We start from the raw sequence: 25,216 nt of genomic DNA on the forward strand, positions 1-25,216 counted from the left end.
GCATTCCAGGAGCCTTCCCACTGCCAGCCTCCACCATGGCTTGGCTGCTCTCTGTACCATCTGGAGCCTGGGCACAGCTGCCCACAGCCTCTGCCCTCATGCTCCAGGTGGCCCTGTTGGCACACGGCTCTCCCATGCCAGGCTAGCTGCCAGTTTGATAGCCAGAACACCCTGTGCCTTAAAGCCATGTCAGGACCATACCTGATACAGGGTGGTAGGTTGATGGAGTGACATTTCTGGGCAACCTGCCTCTAACCTAAGGCTCTTTCCTGGTTCCTAAAAGAGCCATCTGAGGGGGACCACACAGGTGGCAGTAGGTCTGGCCCCATAGATTTGGGCTTCTCTCCCCATCCCTAAAAGAGACGTTACCCCATAGGGTTTTATGGGATAAGCATCAGTTCAGACAAAGGCACAGTCACGTAGGCCCTGGCTTTGTAGCCCACCTCCTGGTCACTAGGCTAAGTCACCTTCTCTGGGCCTCAGTTTCCCTCTATGTAAGAGGAGGAGGTTGAGCCAGATGATGCAGAAAGCCCCTCTCAGCCTGTCCTTATGTGTGTGGCTCCTTTTCTGGGTCCAGTAAGCTCCCCCACAGGCCAGAATGAGCAGTGGTACCTTGGGCCCTGCAGAGCCTGTACCAGGAAGAAGATGGTTCCCAGGTATGGTGCCTTCCAGGCAGAGCCCTGGCAGACCTGAGGGTGAGGTGGGCCCACAGTCAGCTGTCGCTATGACAAATGCCCAGGTTTTATCAGGGTGGGGCCAGGGCTCCTCAAGAAAGGGACTGCTAGTGCTGTGCCCCCTCCAGGCACCAGGACCTGGGCTGAGCCCCCTACGGGCAGGACCTTACCTCGCCCTCACAACCCCAGGTGGTGGCTGTGGTTCTCCATTCCACAGATGAAACTAGGGCTCAGAGAAGTCACACAACTTGCCCAAGGCCCCTCTGCTAGTCATTGGCAGAGCTGGGATGTGATCCCAGGACTCAGAAGCCCTGTCCTCCCCTGGCCAGACGGTGGGCGTGAGTGTGGCATGGGGCAAGTCCAGAGAGGGAAGGAGTTCTGGGCAGGGACAGGTGCCTCTCTGGGCTCCACCCCAGGCCCCCTTCCTCAGCCCAGTCCCACCTGGTCCAAGCCTGTAGGACACCCACCTGGAACCTTCCCAGTCCTGGGGCGGGGCCTCGGATGCTGTGTGTGAAGACAATGCTGGACCAGGAATCCGGGATCCTGGCTTTGCCCTGGACCTCCCAACTTCTCTGATGGCAAGGTTTCCTTATTCATAAAACGGAGGTAAACACAGCCTGCCCTGCTCCCCTTATTAGGTTTTGTGAGATCTGAGAGGATAATGGGTATAACGGAGCTTGGAAAATTGTGACTATACCTCTATTGGCGAGAGGGAGCAGGCTGTGTGCCTGCAAGTGGGCCTGTGCCAGAGTACACATGTGGGTAGGAGAGTCTAATGTGGAGCAGGGGCTGTGGCCAGCACCTCTGGGGAATGGGGGGAGGCTCATGGGCTGGGGGTGGCAGAGAGCAACCTGCACCCTCCCCACCTCCCATCCAGAAAGGAGCCAGCCACCCAAGTTGGCTGTATCTCCTTTTCTGCAGTGACCCCATGTTCTGCAGGAAGATAGCCCAGGTCCTGTGGGAGTTGTCTTCTGGTCCCTCTGCTGCTGTCTTCCCTCTGCCCCTCTGCCCCACGTCCCCTCCTGTCATTGGCTCTGGGTGTGGGAAGACAGTCCTCATGAGCAGAGCTGACATTTCAATCTGTCTCCCAAGCTCTGCAGATGCCTGCAAATTGCATCAAGACTTCATCACCCTCTTGTCCGACACTCAGCCCTGTCTGGCCTCTGTCAGGCTCGGCCCTCAAACAAGTGACAAATTACATTCCAGCCATCACAGCAGGCCCACAAGTGGGTGCCTGAAACCTGGGGGGACCAGAGCTGCCTTGACAGCCCCTGACTGAAAACATGGTGCCTTCTGGATAGGAGCCCCGGGTGACCCCGGCCCACTCCAGTACCTGCCGGGACCTGGGCATAAAGATGTCTAGAAGTCTGTTTCTGCAGGTGACCCCCCAAGAGGTGAGGAGAGGGAGGGAGCTGCCTTTCCTTCCTGAAAGGCTCTGCTCTGCTATTTATGTCTGCAAGTTCCTTAGCCTCTCCGAGCTTCTGATTACTTGCGGGGATTGTACCAACTACCTTCCAGAAAAAGTTTCACAGGCTGAAAGAACTTGCGTAAAGCACCCAGTGCAAGGCTGCCTGCACCTCGTTGCCCCAGGAATGGTCGTTACTGTGGCTGCTGTTGTGCTAGAAGCCAGAGGCCAAAAAGGGGGCGGCGGGGAGCTAAGAAGAAAATGCCACGTTAATTTCTATGTCCCTGCCTTTGCTGCTGCCCTTTCCCTGCAGGGACGGCCCGCCCTTCCCCACCCCCAGGTCCCTTCAAAGCACCTCCAGACCCCACCTGCTCTTTACACTCTCCCTGAGCCTCGAACCCCTCCAGCTCTCCCTTGAGGATTCCTGCTGCACGCATTCAGCGCCACTTAAGGCAGAATTACATGCTGCCTGGCATCTCTCGGTAATTACAGATTCCACGGGTGTGAGTCTTGTTTTCCCAACTCTAGAATCACAGAATCTCCAAGTTTGAAGGGACCTCATCCAGCCTCTGCCTGCTGCAGGAATTCCCTGAGGAGTGTCCCCGGCAGATGGTCAGGCAGCCTCCACCCCAACGTGCTGGGTGGGGAGCTCTTCACAGAGAGGAGAGGAGGTGCTTCTGTCCCCAGGACCCTGCCGTGAGCCTTCTCTTTGCCCCCTAGGATCCACCAGGTCTTACTTTCCAGGCAGGAGTGGGGACCCCCCCTCCCGGAGTCCCATTGGCACATCCATTCACCGCATCCACAGTCTGAAGGGCCCAGAGCCTGACAGGGGGCTGTGTCCCTGCACCTGGCTGGACTCAGAATCCCCTGTGCTTCTTAGCTCACAGGAAGCTGGTGAGGAACAAAACTCCAGTGGCCACTCATTCACTCTCTCCACACATCTTTTTTTTAAGTTTTTAAAAAATTTTTAAAAGTTTATTGAAATATATCACTCATACATAAACATACCTAAACAATAAGTGTATAATAGTTGTGAACTCTACACATCTTTATTGAGCCTGACCAGCAAAGAGGGCACCAGGACCCCAAATGCCACCCCAGACTTTAATAGAGAGATGGATAGAAGATGGGTGGGGAGAGCCTGAAGCAGAGGATGGTGGCCCTGAGATCTAAAAGGATGACTAGTTTCACCAGGAGAAAAAGACAGAAAGGCATTCCCTGTGCTGGGAGTCACAAATACAAAGTCCAAAGGGGTGGACGTGAGGGCTGACCTGTGGCTGCAGTGCAGGTAAATGAGGCTGGCAAACGGGGAGCTGGTGTAGCTCAGTGACTGAGCTCCTGTTTCCCACGTATGAAGTCTCGGGCTCAATCGCTGGTGCGGCCTTTAAAAAGAAAAAAAGAAAAAAGAAAAAAAAGGAGGGTGGCAAAGCTACTGGGGCCACTCTAGGCTGAGAAGTTTGTTCCTTATCCTCTGGGCAATCTGAAGTCACCAGCAGAGGTTGGGTAGGGAAAGACATGATCCAATCTGAGGCAACCAGAGACCCAGAGATGAGCTGGGGACAAGAAAAGTGAGACAGATACAGCCAGAAGGTCATTTTCCAGTTGAGAAACAGTGGGCAGGAACAATCAAAGCCAAGACTGTGACTAAGGGATGGGGAAGAGGAGTCAATTGGAAAGATGTCTGAGATAAGAATGGGAAGGATTTGGGACGCAGACTTGGTCCAATGGATAGGGCGTCCGCCTACCACATGGGAGATCCGCGGTTCAAACCCGGGCCTCCTTCACCTGTGTGGAGCTGGCCCATGCACTGTGCTCACGTGCACAAGGAGTGCCCTGCCACGCAGGGGTGTCCCCACGTAGGGGAGCCCTACGCGCAAGGAGTGCACCCCGGAAGGAGAGCCTCCCGGCGCAAAAGAAAGTGCAGCCTACACAGGAATGGTGCTGCACCACGGACAGCTGACACAAGATGATGCAACAAAAGGAAACACAAACACAGATTTCCGGTGCTGCTGATAAGGAAAGAAGCGGTCACAGAAGAACACACAGTGAATGGACAGAGAGCAGACAACTGGGGGCGGGGAGGGGAGAGAAATAAATCTTAAAAAAAAAAAAAAAAGAATGGGAAGGATTTGGTGACTCACTGGATGCCATTTAACCAGCCCAGGTGGTTTACCCTTGAAGGCCCTATCTAGGAGTAACCTGGTAGGGACGCTGGAGACCATGGAGATCAGTTCTTTGGAATCACCAAGGTCTCTTGCTGAGATTCTGCATTTCTAACAATCTCCCTACTGATGCTGCTGCTGTTGGTCTGGGGACCACATTTTGAGGAGCAAGGCTCTACGTACTTGAAGCACAGATCGTCAGCGTCCTCATCCAACATCACATAGTTAAGGTTCTATGGTTCCCAACCCAGTGCTGCTTCTACAGGCCACACTTTCACTAACCCCTCCAAGCAGAGTCCATTGTTCCTAGTCTTTATTTGACTAGAGGGAGGCAAGAAGCCCAGAAAGAATTCTCCAGGGATAGAAAGCCTGAGGATTGGGGTGATGGCAGAGGAGCCTGTGACAACCCAAGGGAGGAGGGCTGAGAGAGAGGCCCAGAAAAGAGAATCATGGCTGGGCACGAGAGGGGCATGGTGTACGGCCAGGCTGAGCAGTGCACAGTGGGTAACTTAGGCAGACCTTTCAGGACCACAGGAAGGAGCTTAGAGTAGATTGTACAGGATCCATGGGCTCCATGGGGAGCTGCTGGAAGATTAAACAAGGAAATAGCATGATCAGCAACAGGTTTGATCAGCAACATTGATCAGCACTATTAACTGGCTGCAGATCAGAGAATATTGATGTGTGGAAAGGAGTGGGTTAAGCCCTCCAGGCAAGGGGGCCAGCCAGGAGGCTGCTGCAGTGACCAAGTGAGCACTAAGAGTGGTGAACTGAGGAGCTGGCAGTGGGGATGGAAGGTAGAGAATGGCTGTGAGACCCAACTGACAGGACTAAATAACTAATCAGATATAGGGTCTGAGGGAGAAGACAAGATGCACTCAAGTGGCTGGTGAGATCATTCCCTGAGATGGGGAACCAGAGAACCTGCTGGCTGGGGAAAGTTTATCCAGTACGTATAAGGCAGGCAGGGTGCGAGGTGCCTGTGAGGTATCCAACAGGGCATGTCCATGGCAGCTGGGCACATAGGACTGATGCTTAGGACCTCACATTGCTGGCCAGGTCCTCAGAAGTCATCTAGGTCACACATCTACTCCACTCCCATTTTACAGAGGAGAAAACTGAGCCCAGGGAGGGGAAGGAACAGGAAGCAGCAGGTGTAGCTGAAAAGCTTTGAAAACAGAGACCTGTTTACAGATCCCAGTTCTGCTAATAATCTCTGTGACCCCGAGTAATGTACTTAATGTCTTTGAGCTTCAGGTTCCATCTTACACAGGAAGCAGCAGGTGTAGCTGAAAAGCTTTGAAAACAGAGACCTGTTTACAGATCCCAGTTCTGCTAATAATCTCTGTGACCCCGAGTAATGTACTTAATGTCTTTGAGCTTCAGGTTCCATCTTACAGAGGTGCTGGGAAGGACATCTGAGCTTCTACTGCACTGCAGTGCCTAGCTCAGGACCTGGGGGCTCCAGTGCCCAAGAGGCAAGGAGGTAGCACACTGGCCATGGCCCCGCCCTGCAGGAGGCAGATCCCAGGAAGAGGCCTGACGGCTCTGCTTCTCTACTCTCCTGGCAGGTGCAGAACATCAGCCTCTTGGAGGGGGAGATGGTGACCGTGGAGGGCCTGGGAGGGCCGGACCCACTGCCCCTGGCCAATCAGTCCTTCCTGCTGCGGGGCCAGGTCATCCGCAGCCCCACCCACCAAGCAGCCCTGAGGTTCCAGAGCCTCCCGCCACCTGCAGGGCCTGGCACCTTTCATTTCCACTACCAAGGTAGGCCTGGGATAGGAGCCAGCCTGGACTGGCTGCCCTCCTGGGGGACTCTGGTGCTTTTACACTCTGGGGAGAAATAGGGAGGGGCTAGTAACATACAAATCAGGGGCCCAGCGAAGTTCTGTATACCAAGAGGTGGGTTTTACCCATCTGACACTTCCAGGGCCTTTCCTCCACCACCTACCCACCCTGCAGGCAGTTGGTCTTGAAAAAGGAGTGACTAGGACCAGAGAGCCACTGGTGTGCCCACTGCCACTCACTCATTCATTCATGCAGTAAACTTTTCCCAGGCACCTGCTCTCTGCCAGGCCTGTGCTAGACTTTGGCAATATCAAGGTGACCATCCAAGGTCCCTGCCTTCAACAAGTTTATAATCTTAGGGGGAAGCAGATACACAGGCCATAAAAATTGAAGCCCTCCTCCCGAATGCAAGACAGTCAAGGTCAAAGAGGTTTGACAATGTCTAACTGGAGGTCCTTAGCTGTCAGTCTAACCTTTCTGAACTGCCTCAACCACACTGGACTCTGTCTGCCCCGTAAGCTGCTTAGAACACCTCTGGAAAGAGAGGAGTAACGTAATGTTCTAGGAAAATCACAGGCTCAGAAGACGAATCTTCTCACTGGCTGTTGACCTTGGACATCTCATTGGAACTCTCTGACCCTCTTTTTCCTCTGCTATAAGCTGAGACCTCAACACCTACCCCACAAAGTCATGGTGAGGATCAAACAAAATGGTGAATGCCAAGTGCTTAGCCCATGCTCCATCAAGGAAACTTGTATTAAATCATGGGCAGATGGGGAAGGGTGGGAAAGAGTGCCTGGGGTTGTGGCTCTGCTGCTCTCCCTTTGGCACTCTCCTATCTCTCCATCCCCAACCCCCACTGCAGGGCACAAGGTCATCTTAATTCTCTGGCAGAGCTGCCACAGCTTAACCCAGTTCAGATTGAGGAGTACTAATGAGGAACTAATTGGCGTAAACAATTTCAGGATTGTCCTGCACTGGTCTGGACCACTTCCCCAGTCCTGCACAGCCAGGAGGGAGGGCAGGCACTCCTCCTGGGACGCTGAATGCTTGGAACCCCAGCTGAGGAGCACTTGTCCCCTCCTGGCCTCTCCACCCAATGCCGGGTAACAGTCCTGCCATTGGCAGCAGAGAGCCCAGCAGAGGGCAAGGCCTGGATAGGGCTTGGCAGAGGCAAGGGGCCAGCTGAGGCAAGGGTGAGCATCTGGGCAGCCCCGGCCACTCTCCCTACTGGCTCGTCAATCCTCCCTGGAAGCGGGCATAATTTCACACCATGGTAACCTCTCTTGCTGCAAATTCCTTTGCACAAATGCCTGGACCTCCTCTCTGCTGGGCCAAAAGGTGGCTCAAAGGCAGGGAGTTGAGGCCCAGTGAGGATGAACAGACCCCAAGGAGAGGCTGGGAGAGACAGCTCAGTCCTGCCTCCTTTTCACTCCCAGAAGCCCTTCCTCCTCAGCCCAGTTTTTGTCAATGATCAGCTCTTTTCTTAATGAGTGTAATTCCCCTAATTATAGGCTGTAATTAGCCCTTATCCCAGAGATGGGAACAGAAGGAACGTGTGCCCACATGCATATCTCCGTGGGCTGGAGAAAGGGTGCCAGACGGGGAGATGAGGGGCCTAGGACCCACACCCCTGCCAGAGATGCCCAGGCTGCTGTTGGAGGTCACAACCATGAGCCCCACAAAGGCCTGGTCTGCAGGGCCAGGTTCCAACTCCCCTCACAGCCTCAGCCAGGGGGGGAGGCAGAGGGCCCTGCCAGGCATTCCCCTGTTCTATCCTGAGCATGCCTGGCACTGGACTTGGCCCCAGGAACAGATGCCAGTGAAGAAATAATTCCACAGATTGCAGTGGTGTGGGCTCCCCAGGAATGGTCGTCATGGCAACAGGAGGAAGCTCACCCCAGGAAGTGGCACTGCACCCACTATGGAAGCTGGGAGCTTTATCACCTGCCCTCATTCTATCACAGCCCAATTTTCTCATCTGTGAAATGGGAGACCTCCTTCCTTCCCAGAGTTGAATGAGAACTGAAGGGGAAAGATGTAAGCAAAATTGCTGAGCAGATGGCATCTGGCCTGTAGCCTACGCATTCCTGGGGGTCAGCCTCTCGCCCCTCACCCCACTCTGGGTTTTGTGCCCCACAATCTCTTCCCCAACCTGGCCCAGGATTCCTCCCCAGGTCAGTGTGACTGGCCACCAGCAACAACCACAAAGGGCAATTTGGCTGTTACTCTCGGGTTTTTCTGACCGAGCCCAGGTTTCCACTTCACCTGTAGAAGCAAGACAGGGGTATGGAAAGCAAGTGCACTCTAGAGTCAGGAGTGTCAGGTACCCACTCCACCACCTACTTGCTGTGTGACATGGGCAAGTCCCTCAGTCTCTCTCTGAACTTGTTTTCCTCATCTGAAAATGGGCTAATAGCCCCTACCTTGTCTTCCTTCTTCCCAAGCATGTTGTAGACATCAATAAGAAGAGTGTGAAGGCATTTTAGAAGCTGGTGGTGCAGGCCGATTGTGAGGTACTATTACCAATCAAGATTATAAACAATACAGCAGTGTCAGTGTGTTAGCTATTTGTTCTGTGCCAGGCACTGCACATATGTCCTCTCATTTAGCCTCTACAATGTTGGATGCAATACTCTAAATGGGTAGGTAAATAAGGAAACTGAGGCACAGAGAAGTTAAGTAACTTGCCCACGGTTGCACAGCAACTAGGGGAACTCATATTCAAACCCAGGCAGTCTGATCCCAGAGCCCACTTCCTAAGCACTGCCCTGTTCTGCCTGCCAATCACAATAAGCCTCTCATTTGCCACTCCCAAGAACCCTGTGAGACAGTAGGACTCACCCTCCCCCATTTCACGAACAGTGAGGAAGGCCAGGACAAGTGAAAGTCACAAAACTTGTTTCTGTGGACCCTGGCCTGCCCAGGGGCGGCCCCACTTTCTATGCACACAAAGGCTTCCAGAGGCCAGTGGAGCTAGCCCCTACCTAGACCTCTCTTCCCATCCACCTGGTGCCATCGTAAGGGCCGGTCTCCTCCACCCCAAGACCCAGGAGTATTTCTTCTCATTTGAAGCAGTCCCCATCCCTCCTACCACCCCCAGGGTTTTCGGGCGCTGTAGCCCGTCTTCCTCAGCCTCTTTGCTTGCCATACCCCCTACCTCCAGCCTCTTCATCTCTCTGACCGGAGGAGCTCTGACCCCCATTTTTAGCCACCACCTAAGCTGGGCCTCAAGCTGGGATTTGCCAGGTTATTTTTGTAGGATTTGCTGCCACCACTTGGTTATACTTGGTATGACAATTCCACAAGCTACCAAGTTTTCCAGGGCAACTTGTCCTTCCCCCAATTTTCCTGAAGCCTTGACCTGCCTCCCCACCTTCATCCTGGTTTTAAAAGACATCCAAAGCCTTGGCCATTGAACTTCTTAGTATTTCTCAGTGAATACTGGAGAAGCTTTTACGGCCTGGCTTTAATCTCTCCTGCTCAATTCATATGTCCCCTATAGGAAAAATAGTATCAACACATTACATTAGCATAAGCTTTTGACTATTTCAAGTGCTTTCACATCTACATGCCATTCAAAAAACATTTCTTGAAATGCTATCAGCTGGGTGCCAGGGATAACAAGCTGAATAAAATACAATCACATTTAATCTCACAACAACCCTGTAGGTAGGCTGGCATTTTGAACCTCATTTAATGAATGAGGAAATTATAATTACGACACAAAAAGGTTAAGGAATCAACCCAAGGTGTCACAAAATTGGACCAGTACCCAACTCTCATAACTTCCAGCTCTGTGCTTGTTCCACTGACCAGCCCAGATTGCTGGAAATATCATTGACAGCATGTGGTGAAAGGGATTGGAGTTTTTTCTGGAATTTCTTGTGCTTTCTCCAGCCCCAAATGACACCTCATTTTTCCCCTGGCTATGGCTCAGCACCCCCTACTCCCATATAACCTTCTCTCCCCTCCCCCTCTTCAGCCTACCTGCTGAGCTGCCACTTTCCCCGACATCCAACTTATGGAGATGTGACTGTCACCAGCCTCCACCCAGGAGGCAGCGCCCGCTTCCGCTGTGCTACTGGCTATCAGTTGAAGGGAGCCAGGCTCCTTACCTGTCTCAATGCCACCCAGCCCTTCTGGGATTCCCTGGAGCCTGTCTGTATCGGTGAGTGACCCAGGGGAGAGGACTCAGTGCTGAGCTCTCTGGTGTTATCTGGCACCTTTGCTGAACCTTGCCTTCCATTAGGAAACAGAAAATGGTCACACGCTTCAGTGGCATTCATCCAACCTGCACTTATTGAGCACCTACTATATGGAGGCACCCCCAGGTATATGGAGCTGAATTATATAGGGACTCTGCCCTCAAAGAGCTCACAATTCTAGGAAAGGGGAGAAGAAAGCACATAGGATAACTACCAGAGCAGGAAGTAAAAAGTACCATACAGGAGAAAACAGTGCCCTGGAGGAGAGGAAGCAATCACTTAATTGGGTATCTAGGAGGCTTCCTAGAGAAGGTGGCACTGAAGGTCTGATGTTTTAGTGAAGGAATAGGCAGTGGCACAGTGGCAGGCGGGTGAAGGGGGTGTTTGGGGATACTGCAGACAGCCAGGTTTGGCTGAAGCCTGAGATTTGTGACAGGGGCAGTGGGAGGGCCCTAAATGTCAAGCCAAGACACTAGCGATCCAGGTGGTTGGTGGCTGGTCTGAGGAAGCAGATTCTGGAGTCTGGGAGGCCAGCCAGGCAAGAGGGTCTGAACTTAGTGATCTTAGCAATGGAGAGGAAGGGAAACATTCCAGGAACACTCAAGAGGGAAAGGGCAAGAGCGAAAGGAGACTCCCAGATTCTGGCCCTGGTGATCAGAAGGTCTAGGGGTGCTGCCCATGGACCAGGGGCTTGTTGGAAGAAGAAAGATAGAGCATTTGGTTTGGGGTAGAAGAGGCAGTTTGGGCTTCTGAATCTTATTTCATTCTATACATCCTTCTTGGGTGCCAGGTACAACCAGAGATGAGTAAGACAGACATGGGCTCTGCCCTCCAGGAGCTCTCCATCTAGTGAGAAGACTGGCAAGAAGCCGAGAGAGTACAGTTCAGTGCAGAGAATACTGTGACAGGGTGCTATGGGAATCCAATGGAGGGAGAGCCGATCCAAAAGGCCAAAATGAGAGAGGGGGCAAGGAGGCTTCCTGAATAGATGGCAGGAAGGACTATGGGAATGTTAGCTAGAGGAAGTAGGCTGGATCCTGGAACAGCTTATGCATAGGTGTAGAGGCATGAAAGACAGAGTGAAGGAAGTGAGGTATGCCTGCAGAGATGTGGCTGAAGCTGAGAAAAGAGCCAGATTCATAAGGGCCTTGAAAGCCATTTTCAGCTTGGACTCTGTCCTGAGGATAATAGAGAGCCCCTGAGGAATTTTAAGGAAAGTATGAGGCATGATCAGATTTGAAGGGCAGTTCCATCCTGAAGCTAAGCAGACAGGAGAGCCTGCCTTCTCTGCAGAGAAGCTCATCCCCACCCCAGAAACTTTATTAGGTTAAAACAGTCCGCTGCCTTGAACATCTGGGGGCAGTGGTACTGTGAATCCATCATGGCAGCCTGGCACCTGAAAGCCAGGAGGGTCCTGAGCTTTGTATCCAGGAGGAAAGTGCTGCCTGGAACTGGCCATGCTCCTCCTGCCTGAGGCCCCTTCTCTGGACACCTAACTGCAGGAGCATGGGCCAAGTAACCCAACAGTCCTCATCAGTTGGGTGGGCGAACTGCTCAGCCTCTCCTTGGAAAGACAGGACAGGCCCAGGCCAGAGGGGTCAGAGCTGGAAAGTCCCTAAGGGGTAAGTCCAAGAACAACAGTGGTAGTGACGCATAGAGAGCCATTTCAGAAAGTGCCCATGCCCTGGCTCAACAGTGTCTGCTAAGGGCACAGATTTGGGGGTGGATGGCATGCACACCAAGTGTCTGTCATCCCTGATCTAGTCCTGCCCACTTTTTTACATTCATTCACTCATCTTACTCACCAAACAGCCACTCTGTGCCAGAACTGAAAAAACTAGTCCCTGCCCTGGGGGGTCCTAGTTAAAGGGCAGAGCAAACAAATTAGGAAAGTGGCATGAGGTGGTGGTAATAGATAAACCCAAAAAGGTTGGAGTCCGGAGTAAGAGGCTTTAATAAAGTCAACCTGTGGGAGAATCAGGGAAGGCCTCACAGAGGAGTCAGAAGAGAGAAATGACTTACCCAGGGCCACTCAGCCAGGCAGCAGTGGATCTACCTACAATCGAGACAGTTGTACACAAACAGTCCCAGAGGTGTGAAAGGTTACAAGGTAGGATTCTGGAGTCCAGACTGCCTGGAGCTGCAGGGCCACAGGGTATAAGATTCAGGATCCTGTGGGATGATGGGGACAAAGGCAGCAGGGAGGCAGAGGTCCCTGCTGCCCCATGCAGGGGGTACAGAGCTGGGGCGGGGAGAGAAGGCTTGTTAGGGCCCAGAGCAGTAAGGCTGCCTCACATGCCTGGGTTTCTGTCTCGCAGCTGCCTGTGGTGGGGTGATCCGCAACGCCACCACTGGCCGCATCGTCTCGCCGGGCTTCCCGGGCAACTACAGCAACAACCTCACCTGCCACTGGCTGCTGGAGGCTCCCGAGGGCCAGCGGCTTCACCTGCACTTTGAGAAGGTTTCCCTGGCAGAGGATGATGACAGGTGAGGGGCAGTCACAGTGAGATGGGAGGGACCGGCCCACTAATATCCTGCTGGAGGGGCGGTCCCTAAGCCCTGGGTCATGTCCCACCTGGGTCAGGGACCAGCCACCCAGCTGCCACTCTCCTGGCCCAGGCTCATCATCCGCAATGGGGACAACGTGGAGGCCCCACCCATGTACGATTCCTACGAGGTGGAGTACCTGCCCATCGAGGGCCTGCTCAGCTCTGGCCGACACTTCTTTGTGGAGCTCAGTACTGACAGCAGCGGGGCAGCTGCAGGCATGGCCCTGCGTTATGAGGGTGAGCCTGCTGAGCCTGCTTGGGGTAGGGTGCCTAGGAGGAGGGTCCTGGGCCTAGGATCTCTTCTCTTACACCCTCTCCTCTTCGCCCCCGCATTCCATCACCTCTTCCAACTTGGCCCCTGTCTACCTGGCACTTAGACCTCCTCTCCTTGCCCCTGCCCCTCCACCCTCTGGCCCAGGATTCCTGCTCCATCTTTGATTGAGACTCTGCCTATACCCACACTCTCTGGTCCAAGAGAAAAAGTTCTTCAGAATCTGAAGGCTCCAACCCTTAGAGAAGGAGAATTGCTGCAAAGAGACATTCTAGAGCCATTCATGCATATATGTTGTTTTACAACAACAACAACAACAAAACAAAACCTGTATTGAGTACCTTCAGTGTGCTAGGCATAAAACTTGGTGCTGGGAATACAACAGTGATCAAGATGGCCTCTGGAGCATAATGAGGATGGATGCCCTTGGCTGTCCCTGCCCCCTACTCCAAGCCCAGGAAATAAATTTGCTCATCAGTATTTGAAGAGCAAGGCCCTGGGGATGGGAGCAGGAGGATGCCTGCCCCTTTGTTTGCCCCAGTGGAGGGTGAGCTAGGCTGGGTTTTGTGGTTTACAGCCTTCCAGCAGGGCCACTGCTATGAGCCCTTCGTCAAATATGGCAACTTCAGCAGCAGTGCACGCTCCTATCCTGTGGGCACCACCGTGGAGTTCAGCTGTGACCCTGGCTACACCCTAGAGCAAGGCTCCATCATCATTGAATGCGTTGACCCCCATGATCCCCAGTGGAATGAGACAGAGCCGGCCTGCCGAGGTCAGTAGGTACCAGTGGATGGGCCTGCCGGGGGCAGGGAACAGGGTGGGCACCAGGGGGCCAACTGCAGAGCTTGGGGCTGCAGGGGCCCTGTGACATGTATAAGTCAAACTTCCCCTTGAGGAGGTGGGGGCTCCCAACAGTGGTTAGATACTCCTGCGGGCAGGTGACAGCCCCAGGACATGGCACTGGGGAGAACGCGGAGGGGACGCGCCTCCCGGGCCTCCCCTGCCTTCCAGCCGTGTGCAGTGGGGAGATCACGGACGCGGCCGGCGTGGTGCTCTCCCCCAACTGGCCGGAGCCCTACGGCCGTGGGCAGGACTGCATCTGGGGTGTGCATGTGGAGGAAGACAAGCGCATCATGCTGGACGTCCGAGTGTGAGTGGCCACGGGACCAGGCTAGCCCACTCCTGAGGCACGGGGGCCACAGGAGGCCTGGGGACAGTCTTGCCTAGCCCACCCTGGGTCCCCCAGGCCTGCCCTGCCCTGACAGTCCTCCTCCGCAGGCTGCGCATTGGCCCAGGGGATGTACTTACCTTCTATGATGGGGATGACCTGACGGCCCGGGTCCTGGGCCAGTACTCAGGGCCCCGTGGCCACTTCAAGCTCTTCACCTCTATGGCTGACGTCACCATCCAGTTCCAGTCCGATCCTGGGGCCTCAGTGCTGGGCTACCAACAGGGCTTTGTCATTCACTTCTTTGGTAAGCTTGCCCCTGCCCCACTCTGCCACCTGGGGGAGAAGGGAGGCCAGCATGCAGACCCCAAACCATTGAAAGTGAGAGAGACCAGAGAGTGCTCTAATCTGACAAGGGAACTCTGGAAAAGCCTCAGGTATCACCTGAAGAAAGCTGGCCTAGTTCTCCATCTTCCCTGAGGGCCCGATAAGAGAAAGGGAGTAATCTGTTACAGCAAGAGGGACTTGAGTTAGACAACAGAAAGAACTTCATAACAAAAATCAGGAACCAAAGAAGTGACATCCTATCCTACCTAGCACCATCTCTCTAGACTGAGGAACTTGCCCAGATGCTTTTGGAAGTAAGGCCAAAGCCTAGATGATAATCCTGGAGGCTAGGACACAGAGGGATGCCAGGGACAGGCAAGGAGCGGCCCTTGAGTATGGAGGAAGGAATCACTGAACCTGCCCAGGCCAGGATAGACTCAGGATAAACTGGCAGGAGTCTGAATGGCCTTGGGTGAGGTGGGCTGGCACACAGTTGCTTTGTCTCTGGCTGAGGGCCTGTATCTTGCTGCGCCTGTACCCCTAGAGGTGCCCCGCAATGACACGTGTCCAGAGCTGCCTGAGATCCCCAATGGCTGGAAGAACCCATCGCAGCCTGAGCTGGTGCACGGCACGGTGGTCACTTACCAGTGCTACCCTGGCTACCAGGTGGTGGGGTCCAGTGTCCTCATGTGCCAGTGGGACCTAACCTGGAGTGAGGACCTGCCCTCCTGCCAGAGGGGTGAGTGTACCTGTTCCCCACGCTCCCATGCCCAACACAACCTAAAAGCCTCTCTCCTGGATTCTGAATGAGACTCCAGCTGTTATTATTAGCTGGTATCTTCAAAGTTCTTTCATCTCTCATGGCCTCAGGGCAGTCTTCTGTAAAAATGGGGATAATACCTTTCCATGGGGTTATCAGCCAAGTATGCCAAGTACTGTTCCTGGAAATGCCTAATCATTGTGGACACTGGTGGGTGGGAATGGGGGACACATGAGGGGATACACCAGCAAAATGGTAGGGAAAGATAAGTAAGAGGTAGAGCCATATGGCATGAAGATGTTGGCAGGCCTGGAACATAGCCAGGTGGACTGACTTTTGCTGAGTTCTCCTGGAGCTACTTCCCTCCATCACCTGCCATGCCACAGTGACTTCCTGCCATGACCCTGGGGATGTGGAACACAGCCGACGCCTCATTTCCAGCAACAAGTTTCCTGTGGGGGCTACTGTACAATATATCTGCGACCAGGGTTTCGTGCTGACGGGCAGCGCCATCATCACCTGCCATGACCGCCAGGCCAGCAGCCCCAAGTGGAGTGACCGTGCCCCCAAATGTCTCTGTAAGTCTCAGAGGGATAGCAGGGGAAGCTGCTGGAAGGAGAGAGAAGATGCTGCCCCTGGAGGCTAGGAGCCTGGCACCCTCACTGAGCTCTGCCTGCTTTGCAGTGGAACAGCTTAAGCCATGCCATGGCCTGAGTGCCCCTGAGAATGGTGCCCGCAGTCCTGAGAAGCGGCTCCACCCAGCAGGGGCCACTGTCCACTTCTCCTGTGCCCCTGGCTATGTACTGAAGGGCCAGGCCAGCATCAAGTGTGTGCCCGGGCATCCCTCGCACTGGAGTGACTCCCCACCCATCTGTAGGGCTGGTGAGTGTGCTGCTACCCCACAACCCCTACCTGGCCCAAGGGGCTACTCTGGCAAAGATGCCCAATGTCAGAACCCCCTGCCCATGCCGTCTTCCTGTTATACTTGGTCTCTCCCCAGTTTCTGCCAGATCCTTCTGACCTGGCATCACCAGGACAAAGTCTGGGTGGGGCTCTCCTTGGACAAATCCTCCCCAAGATCAGTCCACCACCTACACTCTGCCTTAGTGGTTTGGCCCAGTGGGCTCACCCACTGCCCTTGGCCCTCCCCTCTTGTTCCAGCCTCTCTGGATGGGTTCTACAGCAGCCGCAGCCTGGACGGTGAGCCCCTACCCTTAGGGCCAGGAAGTGGTCTCCCTGCCAGTGGTTCTCATAGCTTCCAGGCTATGAGAATTCCCAGGTTCTCCAAGGAGGGTGGGTAGAAAAGGAGAGGTTTGAGCCTAGCAGGGCAAAGAGCTCCTTCTCTGCCAGGCCAGACTAGGTTCAGGATAACTGGCAGGAGCCTGAGGGCCCTGAGGTGAGGTGGGCTGGCACAGAGGGAGCTGGTGGCCAGATGCCCCTGGACAGGGGTGAGGGGATGTGGGCTCCAGGTGACAGAGACCTGTGCCTAAATCTCACCCTCTGTGCCTTCAGTTGCCAAGGCACCTGCTGCCTCCAGCACCCTGGATGCTGCCCACATTGCAGTGGCCATCTTCTTGCCGCTGGTAGTGATGGTGCTGTTGGTGGGAGGTGTGTACCTCTACTTCTCCAGGTGAGTCTTACTTCCCTTCCTGCCCTGCAGACCTGGGGGCTGCTGGATCCAGCTCTGCCCAGTACTCCTGATGCATAGGCTTCTCTTCCCCCATAGGCTTCAGGGGAAAAGCCCCCTGCAACTACCCCGGACACGTTCCCGCCCCTATGACCGCATCACCGTGGAGTCAGCATTTGACAATCCAACTTACGAGACTGGAGTAAGTACCCATGCCAGCCTTGGCACCCTATCCAGGACTCAGTTCTCTGCTCCCTCGGGCAGGTACCCTTGAGGTACTGCCAAGCTCTCTCACTCTCTTTTCCTTGGGAAGGTGGGTTATGGCCTGGCAACCCGTATACAAGTTTCCAACTCCCAGCAGTCTCTTTCCTTTGCAGGAGATGAGAGAATATGAAGTCTCCATCTAGGTGGGGGCAGCTTGGGAAAGCCGGCTCAGCCCTGTGTCACAGCCCGGCAGGACTCCTGACTTCCTGCTGCCCCTCCACCTCCTGTATATACCACCTGGGAAGAGACACCATCAATTCCCCAAAAAGCTGTGCCCTTCCCTGCGTGCAATGCCCACCAGGGCCTATAATCTGGGTTCAAGTCAGCAGGCATCTTCTATGGGCAGAACTCAGCTGGGGCACAGGCATCAAGAATCAGCATTCTCCTGACCCTCCCTCATGCCTGGACCTCTAGCCTGGCATCCACAGGCAGAGCAGGAATATCTCTCTCCACATGACCACCATCCAGCTCTGGCATGTAGGGCCCTGCGGCACAGTTAACTTGAGAGTGGTAAGAGTTGAGCCAGGCTGCTCCTCACAGGGCCATCACCAGTGGGCAAAATTTCTCTCTCAAGGGTGCCCTCTGGGCAGTCCTGGCATGACCACACCAGCCCCTCGGGAGAGACCTCTGGTTCTTCTCTGAGGTCCAGAGACCTCTGGAGATTCTGTCTCCTGTCTCTCCCCAGTGGAGGCTATAATTCTAAGAGATTCTAAATGGCTCAAGCTCATGTTGGGCTTCCCTGGGCACTCAGGTTCCACCCCAAGGCAGTACACCCCACTGCTCCCTGGGCAGCCCCAAACCCTGAGGAGAGGGGAGACTTTCCTCTGATGTCAATTGCTGTTACAAACACCCTCCCTACTCCAACCTCAGCCACTTGCCAGCCTCTCTTCCTGGCCACTGTGTTTTCGGATTAGGTGAGTGAGCAGGCTTATTACGGGAAACAGCAGAGGTCCAAAGACCCAGGAATTTGGGATGGAACAGGGGTTTAGAGAGCTCCAGGTAGAGGCCCAGGTGCTGGCTACAGGCCACTTTGTGCTTGTAATGTATGGGGTCTGGGCTCCAGCCAGAGAACAGTCTTTATTTCTGTTGTTTCCTTATTAAAATGGTGTTTTTGAAAAAATCAAGCAATGGCCAAGTAGATGGTACTTTCTTGGAGGGAAGGGAGGTGGGAGATAAATGGGACGTGGACTTCAGGACCAGGAGGCATGCTGGACCCATCAATCAATCATCCCCAGATTTTATCAAAAAGCAGTTACAGGGGAGCAGATGTGGCTCAAGCGATTGAGTGCCTGCTTCCCACATGGGAGGTCCCAGGTTCGCTCCCCAGTGCCTCCTAAAAAAAAAACAAAAGCAGACAACAAGCAGACAAACCAACCAACTCAGGGCAGCCAGTGTGGCTCAGTGGTTGAGTGCTGGCTTCCCACGTATGAGGTCCCAGGTTCAATCCCTAGCCCTGGTACCTCAAAAGAAAAAAATTTTTTAATTAAAAAAAAGCACTTACAGAGGAGAGGGTGTGGTTCAGTGGCTTGAGTGCCTGTTTCCCATGTACAAGGTCCTGGGTTCAATCCTAAGTATATCCTAAAAAAAAAAGCAGTTACAATGCAGGGGTTGCAAGGACCACTGTCCCAAAAGGTCAGTGCAAAATATGACAGGCAAAAATAAAATAGATAAATAAATAAAGACATACAATAATAAACAAACTAAACACAAACACCAATAATAAAGATGACAGGCGAAATGAGAGGCCCCTAGTGGCTGGCGCCCCAGAGGTGTGGCAGCCCAAGAACCTAACTGACCATCCACTACAATGCCTCATTTCCTCCTCTCTGCTGGTCCAAAACAACAGGCTGCACACCCCCAACCCCCTCTCAGTACCACTGTATTATTGACAAGGCTGAGGAAGCTTGATGCATCCCTCCTTTCTTTCTAGGCAAACAAGGCTTGGGAAATTGGAGTAGGAACCAGAGATTGAGCTCCTGGGCATAAGACCCTAGTCTGGCTTGGCCTCAGGGCACATTTAGACTATCAGAAGCCAGGAGAATGAAGGGACTTGCTCCCAAGTTAGGCAAAAGCCCTCCACGTGGACTCCAGAAAGCAGGACCTAAGCTGGATCTACTTAAGTTTGCCAGGTTTGGTCCCTCCCAGCCCACCTTCGAGGATGCCCAGGTTAGCCAAAAGAGGTTACTGCCGAAGGCATCTGTATCCCACCTGCTTGCTCTCTTCCATCCCCTTTCAACATCCAGGTCTAGAGCTCTCCAAGGTAGCACCAATTCTTGCCACCGCTGGACTGATACCATCCTCTCAGTTCCAAGAGGAAGACGTATGGAGTGATTAGCTCCCCTGACACTTATCAATAAAGCCTAGTCATATTTCCCTCATTAGCCCACCTGCTGTACCTATTCTCAGCTACAACTGATGGTGTTGATTAAAGTAAAGCCTTCATCTTTGGGTACAAGCCAATGGCTTACTTATCTGCCGCATAATGCCTTCAGGCTGACACAGCAGCACAGTGAGGCCCTTCCCTATGGTCCCCAGTGCCTCCTGAGATGGGGATATTTGTCCAGCCTTGGCCCGCAGCATACACATTCATGCTCAAGGAAGCCAATGAGAGAGGACACATGAGGTCCCCACTCTGAACTCCTGTGGCATGAAGTACAGCCCCAGAAGAGATGGGGCCTCCCCACTCCCATATAAGAAAACTGGCTCAGCCCTCCCCTCTCTCAGGGCTACATCTCTGACCCATAGACAATGAGGTCTCTGTGCCCTGGTAAAGGGCAAAGAGCAGTTGATCTACATGATATCGCACCACCACCATGACCTTATCACCCTTCCCAGGAACAAAAAAGATCATCAAAAAAGTCAGAAAAACTGAAACTGAAGACTCCACACACTGACATCCCCATCCTATCTAACTCACCCTCCCAAGTCCCAAAAGAAAGAACAGCAACAATCCTCAAAGGAAGTTAACATGACGCAGTGGACAGTATCCTTGCTTGGGAATCAAGAAATGTTTGGTTCCTAGGTCTGCCATAAAATCACTATGTAACTTAGGCAAATCACTACTGCCCTCTGGGTATCTGGAAATAAAGGGATTAAATCAGGTGGTCCCGAACCCTTTCCAGTTTTTAAGACTCCGAGGAATTTAAATGCGCCTCAACATCAAAGGTGGGAAAGGCACAGTTACCCGGCAACAATGCCAACTAAACGCCCGCTGTCAGGCACAATAACGCAGTTCCCTTTTCCACGACTTTATCCACAGTCAGAAATAACTGACCATCTCTGACCGTGACGCCAAGAGAGGCCAGCGCCCGGGAGCGGGAGCTTGAAGCCCAGCCCAACCTAAAATTCGAGGTGAGAACCTTGGACTACAAAACCCAGCATGCAGCACGGCAGCTCTCTTAAGGATCCCTTTCCGGCAGAGAAATCACTCTTCTCTGAGTCCATCTTACCGTACAGTGCATCGCACGCAGACGGAACTACGACCCCCACAATCCATCAGATTCATCGCGATCCTTGCACCCAGGGCGCAATGCACTCCCTTTCGTCCTTTGGCACGCTCCCCCCTCCCCTTCTTGCGCATTGCAACCTGGGAGTTGAAGTCCGTTGTAGGTAGGTAGCTAGGCATTGTCGTCGTTGGGCTTTTGGCGTCGTTTTGAGCAGATCTCAGAGACAGCGGTCAAGAGTGGGTGGTAACGGCCAGGCAGAGCTCTTCATGGTGCCATCACCACGCAAGGCAGAAATGCTTGGGCAAAAATTAACTGTCTAGAGCGGGAGGGAAGTGGGTACCGCAAGCCATTCAACCGGACACCAAAAGCGTCGTTTTCGTCGCAATGGCTTTTTTCCCTTCTTTACCAATATGGCAGCTTGGTCCAGCCACACCTAACACTGGAATCAAACAGTCCACTACAACGTCCCTAAGTGTACTGTCACCGATAGCCTACTATCTCAAGTCAACACCACACCTCACTCCTTCCTGTTACTGCCTAAGGACGCCAATGGCACGGTAGCCTATATCCCACTACCAAAATGGCGAAAGGAGACGCATTTTTGCGAGGACCGGGAGATAATAATACGCCTGCGCGGGAGGCGATTGTATTGCGGGGTGGGAGAGGAGTACCCCCAACACGCCTGCGCGGGAACAGAGTACTCTTGATCCATACACAAACACCAATGGGTGAAGAGTTTCCCCCAGTTTCCTGCGGCTGCGCTATGACCTTTATGAGTCCCCTCCAGGCGCCTGCGCGAGACCTCAGGTCCCGCCCTTTTACCTCAGTACGCTGGCGCAGGGCAGAGAGGCGGGGCTTCAGAGCGCCAGACGAATGCCAGCGCGGCTGCGCGCTGGGGGGTACCCCTTCACCGCGGCTGCGCGGGAGCCCGGCCGCCGGCTGTCACTGCGGTTGCGCGCGGCGAGCGGCGATCCCGGGGCGCCTGCGCGGGTGGCTTTGCGGGCGCTCGCGGTAAGTTTGCGCCAAGTGCGCGGCAGCCGGGACGCAGACGGCGGCAGCGGCGAGAGGCGGAGCCCGGGGACCACCCCCCATCACCCTCCCCCCAGTCACCTCACGTACTACAACCTCACCTAACCTCTCACCCCCCCTCCGATCCCCCCTACCCCGGGATGGCAGCGCCTGCCAGCCTTCCCGGCCGGACCAGCGGTCACCAGCGCCGGCTTTAGCCTGTGGGACTAGGCCCCGCCGAGGTCTGACCCCCGGAGCCGGGACCCACCGTGCAGCCAGCCGCCGGGCAGGGGCTGAGGGGCCGCTCCCCCCTCACGGCCCGTGGGGAGGACGCTGCCGTCCCGGGGACTGGGGGCCGGGGGGTGGGGGGGGAGCCAGGGAGAGGAAGCCCGGACCTGTGCTGGGAAAAAAGAAGGGGGGCCAGGGTCAGGAGCGTCCCCTCCCCCCGCTTCCCCCCTCCCTCTGGGGTTGGGGGGGCCGGAGCAGAGAGCGCCCAGCTCGGGAGGTGGATGAATGTGGGAGAAAATGGAGACCAAGACGATCGTGTACGACTTGGACACGTCGGGGGGGCTGATGGAGGTAAGAGTGGCCCTTCTCATCCCCTTCCCCCAGCGCCGGGAGGGAACCACCGCCCTCCGCCCCACAAAGCCGGTCCTGAGCTCACAGCGCCAGAGGGCCGGGGGAGGGGTATCCTTCCTCACCCAGCTTTCCCCTCCCATCTTTGCAATTCGGGGGGCCGAGCTGAGCTCCCGAGGACGTTTGCTGCAGTTTCACCTACCCGCCGCCCTCGATTCGCTCTCCCGAGGCGCCAGCCCACTCCATATCCTTGCACCGGCGGGCCTCCCCACCCCCTTCTTGTCGGCCCCTTTGTGCTTCCCCCAGCACGTCCGGGTACCAAGCTTCGGGCCTCTCCCGAGTCGGGCTTTGGAGTCCCCCACTGTCCATACAAGGAAGTGGTGAGAAGGGAACCGCGCACCCTCTCCCCATCCCCCTACCCCGATCCTCCCCATTTGGAAGAAGCTGTTCTCGTTGTTGTGCTGCGGGAACGCGGTTAGGGTGGGCTCTCCCCAGTTCCAGGGCTGAAAGGCTCAGGGAACAGCCTGGATGGGAGGAAGAAGGACAAAAGGGGGGAGAGGGGTGAGTTACGGAGAAGCTGCGCCGGGGGGGCGACGGACCGTCCGGGAGCTCCAAGTGTGCACACATGCCGTTTGTATGTGTGTGCAGCAAATCCAAGCTCTGCTGGCTCCCCCTAAGACCGACGAGACGGAAAAGCGGAGTCGCAAGCCTGAGAAGGAGCCGCGGAGAAGCGGCAGGGCTACCAACCACGACAGCTGCGATAGCTGCAAGGAAGGCGGGGATCTCCTGTGCTGCGACCACTGCCCGGCCGCCTTCCACCTCCAATGTTGGTAAGGTCTGGGGACCCCTCTGGAGGCCCTTGGCGGACCCTCCTTGGCACATTCCTTCACCCGGCCTGCCCCTGCCTGCCGAAATAACGGGTGCTTGCAGCCGCTAGTTGACTTTCTGCCACCGCTGGGGCGAGCGCCTCCCCGCCCCCAGGTGTCTCTCCGGATCTGTCCGTTTCGGGGGGGTGGAGCAGTGGTGGGTCCGGACCCAGAGCTTTGGGTTGGGAGGAGTGCGAAAAGCCCCATCCGGGATTGGAAGTCACTGGGGAACCGGGACAGAGCCGGCCCGGTTTGGCCGGTGGTGGCTGGAGAGGAAGGGGAGGAGCTCCGAGCCCTGTGCCGCTGGCCTGCCCGCGCGCCCGCCGCCCTTGGGGCTCCTGCCAGGCTCCGCTTTCCTCGGGCTGGGTGCGCGGAGCTCTCGGGCCGCGGAGCTTCCCTGATCCAGACGCGGGCGACTTGGCGCTTGTGGCTGTAGAGGAAATCATGGAGGGTGTCTCTCGAGTCCGCCTCTCCTCTGCCTCTCTGTTTACAATATGGCGACCTGCCTTTAAATTATATTTTTATTCTCAGCGCCATTTTGGCTACATATATGATTTGCAGGCGTCTCCCGGGAAACGGTGGGGGTAACTCCGGAGCCCTTTCTGCAGAGCTCTCGGGGCCGAGGCTGGGATCTCCACGCCTTGGTCTCTTTTCTCTGCCTCCGCCTGCCACTATTGCCTCTCGGAGCTGCCTCCCTCCCTGCGCTGCCTCTCTCCCTGCGCTGCCTCTTAGGAAATCGGGTCGGGTTAGACAATTAAAATTGCCCTTGGGCGGCGATTTCATTTCTCCACTCTGGATCCGGGAGCCCTTCCCCGCAAAATTCTTTGCTGCTGGGGCAGGATTGTATGTGGCGGCTCCAGGAAGGCATTTTTAAGGAGTGGAGAACTAGAAAGCCGTGGGCTTTTTTTTTTTTTTTTTTTTTTTTTAATAACTGAACGAGAGAGGAGGGGAGAGACCGGAGAGGGAGGGACCTGGGTTGATCGCTAGCTGCTTAGTCTGCTCAGCAGCTTAGCCTAGAACAATCCGGCAAAGAAGAGTTTAAACTTCAGCTTCTGCCGGGAGAAATCACTTCTGCGCTCCACAAAAATCCTACATCTGCGCTGGGAGCCCAGATTGCGTCTACCTCGGCTGTGTATTTTTTTGTTGTTCAGCAACAGTTGACTGAGGCAGGAGTTTCTGAGAGGAGAGTGGCTGGAGAGAGAGCGGGAAGGAGAATGGGGTGTTGTGTTTGTTCCCACCCTTTTTTTGGTGTTGCCTTTTTTAGCCCCCTGTTTAAAAAAATTTAAAGCTAGGTTTCCTTTAAGCTCGCCCCGCAGTTCCGTTCACATTCTGTCTCTTGGTTTGTGAAATTGTACCTACTGTATGTTTGTACTAATTGCAGGTTTTGAACACTTAATGGACAGATGACTGATACTGGGCAAATTAAACCTGTGGTCAGAAGTTACGCAGAAAGCAGCCCGTTACCATTCCCAAGATACCTTTGCTCAGGAGAGTGCCTATCTTGGCTTGTAACGTTGCAGGGAGTGATAATCCTAAAGGAAGCTTTGCTGCTGGCTTTAAAATTTTTATTGTGAAGTGACTAATACCATCAAGAAGGGTCTATGACTTTTAGCCTTTACTTTCTATAAGGTGTAATCTACCTGGAGAAAATATTTGTGGTAAGTTTCCTGTGCTGTTCTTGAATGCAGGGAAGATTCGTGCCTGGATACATTGTGTTGCTTACCACTTATTCCCAGTTCCTTACATTTTTTTTGTATGCTTTTTTGATACTTACAAACTGAGTTGTAGACTTGATTTAAAGCGTGGGTTAATGTTTTACTAGAGAATTTGAAGTTGGTGTTAAACAAGAATGGTAACTCCGGTGTTTAGTCTGAGAATGTGATAAGCCCTGTATTATCTTTTGTCTCATTTGTTTAATAAAGCTGAAATTGTTTCTTAGAAACCTTAGTCATGGAAAAAGTGTACTGTTGGTTTTGCCTGAGATTTGGCTTTTATACACTAAACCCTGACATCTGAATCTTTAATTAATGCTAACATCTGAATCTTTTAATTAGTTGTGTCTAAGTTTTGTCAAGTTGTAACAATTAACAGTTTCCACTATAGCTGCTGGTGCAATT

General features: G+C 54.2%; 2 protein-coding genes and 1 long non-coding RNA gene across 7 annotated transcripts in view; 2 read left to right on the forward strand and 1 right to left on the reverse strand.

The window, feature by feature from the left end:
- The window catches only part of SEZ6 (seizure related 6 homolog), a 44,287-nt gene extending 23,712 nt beyond the window's left edge, over positions 1 to 20,575 (forward strand). Inside the window, exons 4-17 of one of the 3 annotated variants that reach the window (XM_004454336.4) lie at positions 5,813 to 6,008; positions 10,015 to 10,200; positions 12,556 to 12,724; positions 12,857 to 13,023; positions 13,635 to 13,829; positions 14,069 to 14,207; positions 14,336 to 14,532; positions 15,097 to 15,291; positions 15,699 to 15,890; positions 15,997 to 16,194; positions 16,474 to 16,512; positions 16,825 to 16,942; positions 17,039 to 17,141; positions 17,301 to 18,327. In XM_004454336.4, the coding sequence (XP_004454393.1) occupies positions 5,813 to 6,008; positions 10,015 to 10,200; positions 12,556 to 12,724; positions 12,857 to 13,023; positions 13,635 to 13,829; positions 14,069 to 14,207; positions 14,336 to 14,532; positions 15,097 to 15,291; positions 15,699 to 15,890; positions 15,997 to 16,194; positions 16,474 to 16,512; positions 16,825 to 16,942; positions 17,039 to 17,141; positions 17,301 to 17,333 (2,127 nt within the window). In that variant the 3' untranslated portion in view covers positions 17,334 to 18,327. Of the gene's footprint in view, positions 1 to 5,812; positions 6,009 to 10,014; positions 10,201 to 12,555; positions 12,725 to 12,856; positions 13,024 to 13,634; positions 13,830 to 14,068; positions 14,208 to 14,335; positions 14,533 to 15,096; positions 15,292 to 15,698; positions 15,891 to 15,996; positions 16,195 to 16,473; positions 16,513 to 16,824; positions 16,943 to 17,038; positions 17,142 to 17,300; positions 18,328 to 20,462 lie in introns of those variants that run through there. The other 2 variants (XM_058283150.2, XM_004454337.3) reach the window with 2 other exon arrangements.
- Positions 14,366 to 21,271, reverse strand: LOC131274840 (uncharacterized). Its single transcript, XR_009182162.2, has 3 exons — positions 20,653 to 21,271; positions 18,705 to 18,781; positions 14,366 to 14,561 (listed from the first exon to the last, which is right to left on the reverse strand). It is a non-coding gene; the product is annotated as an uncharacterized lncRNA (long non-coding RNA).
- Positions 21,272 to 21,673: 402 nt separating this feature from the next.
- The window catches only part of PHF12 (PHD finger protein 12), a 53,664-nt gene continuing 50,121 nt past the window's right edge, over positions 21,674 to 25,216 (forward strand). The window contains exons 1-2 of one of the 3 annotated variants that reach the window (XM_058283151.2): positions 21,674 to 22,236; positions 22,882 to 23,063. In XM_058283151.2, coding sequence (XP_058139134.1) covers positions 22,171 to 22,236; positions 22,882 to 23,063 — 248 coding nt within the window. In that variant the 5' untranslated portion in view covers positions 21,674 to 22,170. Of the gene's footprint in view, positions 22,237 to 22,615; positions 23,064 to 24,480; positions 24,758 to 25,216 lie in introns of those variants that run through there. The other 2 variants (XM_071210463.1, XM_058283152.2) reach the window with 2 other exon arrangements.

The sequence above is a fragment of the Dasypus novemcinctus genome, chromosome 21 (genome assembly GCF_030445035.2).
Source record: "Dasypus novemcinctus isolate mDasNov1 chromosome 21, mDasNov1.1.hap2, whole genome shotgun sequence".
In the NCBI taxonomy this organism is placed as follows: Eukaryota; Metazoa; Chordata; class Mammalia; order Cingulata; family Dasypodidae; genus Dasypus; species Dasypus novemcinctus.